The sequence below is a fragment of the Octopus bimaculoides genome, chromosome 11 (genome assembly GCF_001194135.2).
Source record: "Octopus bimaculoides isolate UCB-OBI-ISO-001 chromosome 11, ASM119413v2, whole genome shotgun sequence".
In the NCBI taxonomy this organism is placed as follows: Eukaryota; Metazoa; Mollusca; class Cephalopoda; order Octopoda; family Octopodidae; genus Octopus; species Octopus bimaculoides.
Genome location: NC_068991.1, coordinates 76,855,287 through 76,857,547, shown reverse-complemented (window position 1 = coordinate 76,857,547; position 2,261 = coordinate 76,855,287). Strand labels below are relative to the sequence as shown.

At 35.5% G+C, this 2,261-nt stretch overlaps 1 protein-coding gene across 1 annotated transcript in view; it reads left to right on the top strand.

The window, feature by feature from the left end:
• The first annotated feature begins 1,113 nt into the window (after positions 1-1,113).
• LOC106867931 (ras-like GTP-binding protein RHO) overlaps positions 1,114-2,261 on the top strand; it is a 98,063-nt gene continuing 96,915 nt past the window's right edge. Inside the window, exon 1 of the mRNA XM_052971944.1 lies at positions 1,114-1,385. Within this exon, the coding sequence (XP_052827904.1) occupies positions 1,325-1,385 (61 nt within the window). The 5' untranslated portion in view covers positions 1,114-1,324. The remainder of the gene's footprint in view (positions 1,386-2,261) is intronic.

Here is a 2,261-nt window from a genome sequence, read left to right as displayed (position 1 = left end):
CAGAATGAAGTCCTTGGATTCTGCATAACAAATCATGCACAGATTGATGCATATTGATGCTGATGCACATTTCCATGCATTCCCTTTCTCTTTCTCTCACAATCTGTCTGTCTGTCTGTCTGTCTGCTTCTTGTGACACCCCCACCTGCACACACCTATATTCATACATATATGTGTCTGTATGTGTGTGTGTGCGTGTGTGTGAGTGCATGTCTATATATATCTGTGTGTGTGTGTGTGTGTGTGCATGTCTATATATATATCTGTGTGTGTGTGTGTGTGTGTGTATAAATATATATATATAAATATACATATATATACACACACACACGGATGCACACAGACACGGATGCACACACACACACACACACACACACACACACACACACACATATACAGACACATATCTGTTCTACTTTATTTCTCCTTTCCTCTTCCTCCTCCCTGTCTTTTCCTCTACTCTCTCTCTCTCTCTCTCTTCCCCATTCGCTCTCTTCCCCCTCTTCTCCTCCTCCTCCCTCTCCCCACTTTCATTTTTTACTCCAGCCTATACAGAAACTTAAACTGCAATGTAAATCACATCTAACTTGACCAAGTGTACACAAACCACGGTGCACTCACCGATTCAAAACAAAAGTAGAAAAAAACAAGAACAAAAGAAAAGGAGACTAACAGGCATATTTTGTTCATCAAATATTCATCTTCCATCATTAACAACATGAATTCATTCATTTAAAAAACAAAATAACAAACTACAAAACCACAATCAAAACAAAAAACCAGTCCTATCAATTATTTTCATTTTGCCACACCATCTTGTTTTTGCTCCTTACCAGCTATTTCTAATCCTCTGGACTCACTACACATCCACTGTTGATTTCTTCGTTTTCTCTCGCTCAATTTCAGTGTTTGCCTATCTATCTATCTATCTATCTGCCTACCTACCTACCTACCTACCTACCTATCTATCTATATATCTATCTATCTATCTATCTATCTATCTATATATATATATATATATCTATCTAGCTATCTATTTATATATCTACCTATCTCCCTCTCTCTCTCTCTATCTATCTATCTACTAGATATCTCCCTAGCTATCTACCTACCTATTCACTTATTTACCTGCCTCATCTATCAATCAATTTGTCTTCAAGCCTTCCCATCCTTCTATCTACCTATCCGTCTACCCATCTATCTACCTCTATCTATCTATCTATCTATCTATCTATCTATCTATCTATCTATCTATCTATCTATCTATCTGCCAGTCTCTCATTTTAAAACACCTTCCTATAAGTTATCATTTCTATCTGTCAAAATGTCGCTGGGATTTATTAAGAAAAAAGTCAACATCAAGTTTCATTGGGGTTCAAAATCAGGTAAGTAGATCTTAAAAACCAATTTCTTCTCTTTAGTTTTTCTCCTCTCTTTTCTTTTGTTTTCATTATTTCCTTTTATCTGCTGCTTCAGAAATTATTTACTTAAAATAAAAAATATTCTAGCATTGAGCTACAGCCAGAAATTTTTAGGAAAGCCACAGTCAATTAATTCGAGCTCTTTTCAGTATTTTACTAGTATTTATTTTTATGGGAACGAGCTTCAGGTTGATGTTGTGTCTGATTACATTGTTGCAAGGACAGATATTATGTGGGAGAGTTTAGTTGATTTGTTGACCCCTGTACTTTATTGTCTGACCTGGAAGGATGAAAGGAAAAGTTGAATGCAGCAGTATTAGAACTCAGAACATAAAGAATTGGAGCAAATGCTACAATGATAACAAACAAAAAAAAATCTGTCATCCCAGTGAGAAAAACAAAACAAAAAGTAAACAAGAAAGAATAACAACAAAAATAAGAGAGAAATGGGAACAACAAAATAACTGCTTCTAACATAGGCATAAGAACTGAAATTTGAGGAGAGGGAAACAGTTGATTATATAGGTACCAATATATGACTGGTATTTTATTCTATCAATTCCTGGTGGAATGAAAAGCAGCAACTACAAAATACAAAGACGTTTGCTAAAAACTAGAGTTACAACAACAACAACAACAAATTTATCTGTTCATCCCAAACCGGAATAACAATTGGGTCTTTAGGTGTCTTCAGAGGAATCCACTCTGTTGCAAGCATTCAAGACCAGGTTTCCCCCTGTCCTTTCACCCATGACAGAAATCCTGAGAAGAATAGTTGATGCGGACCCCAACACTTTTCTTTTGTCTAAAACCAGCAATATATATATATATATATATATA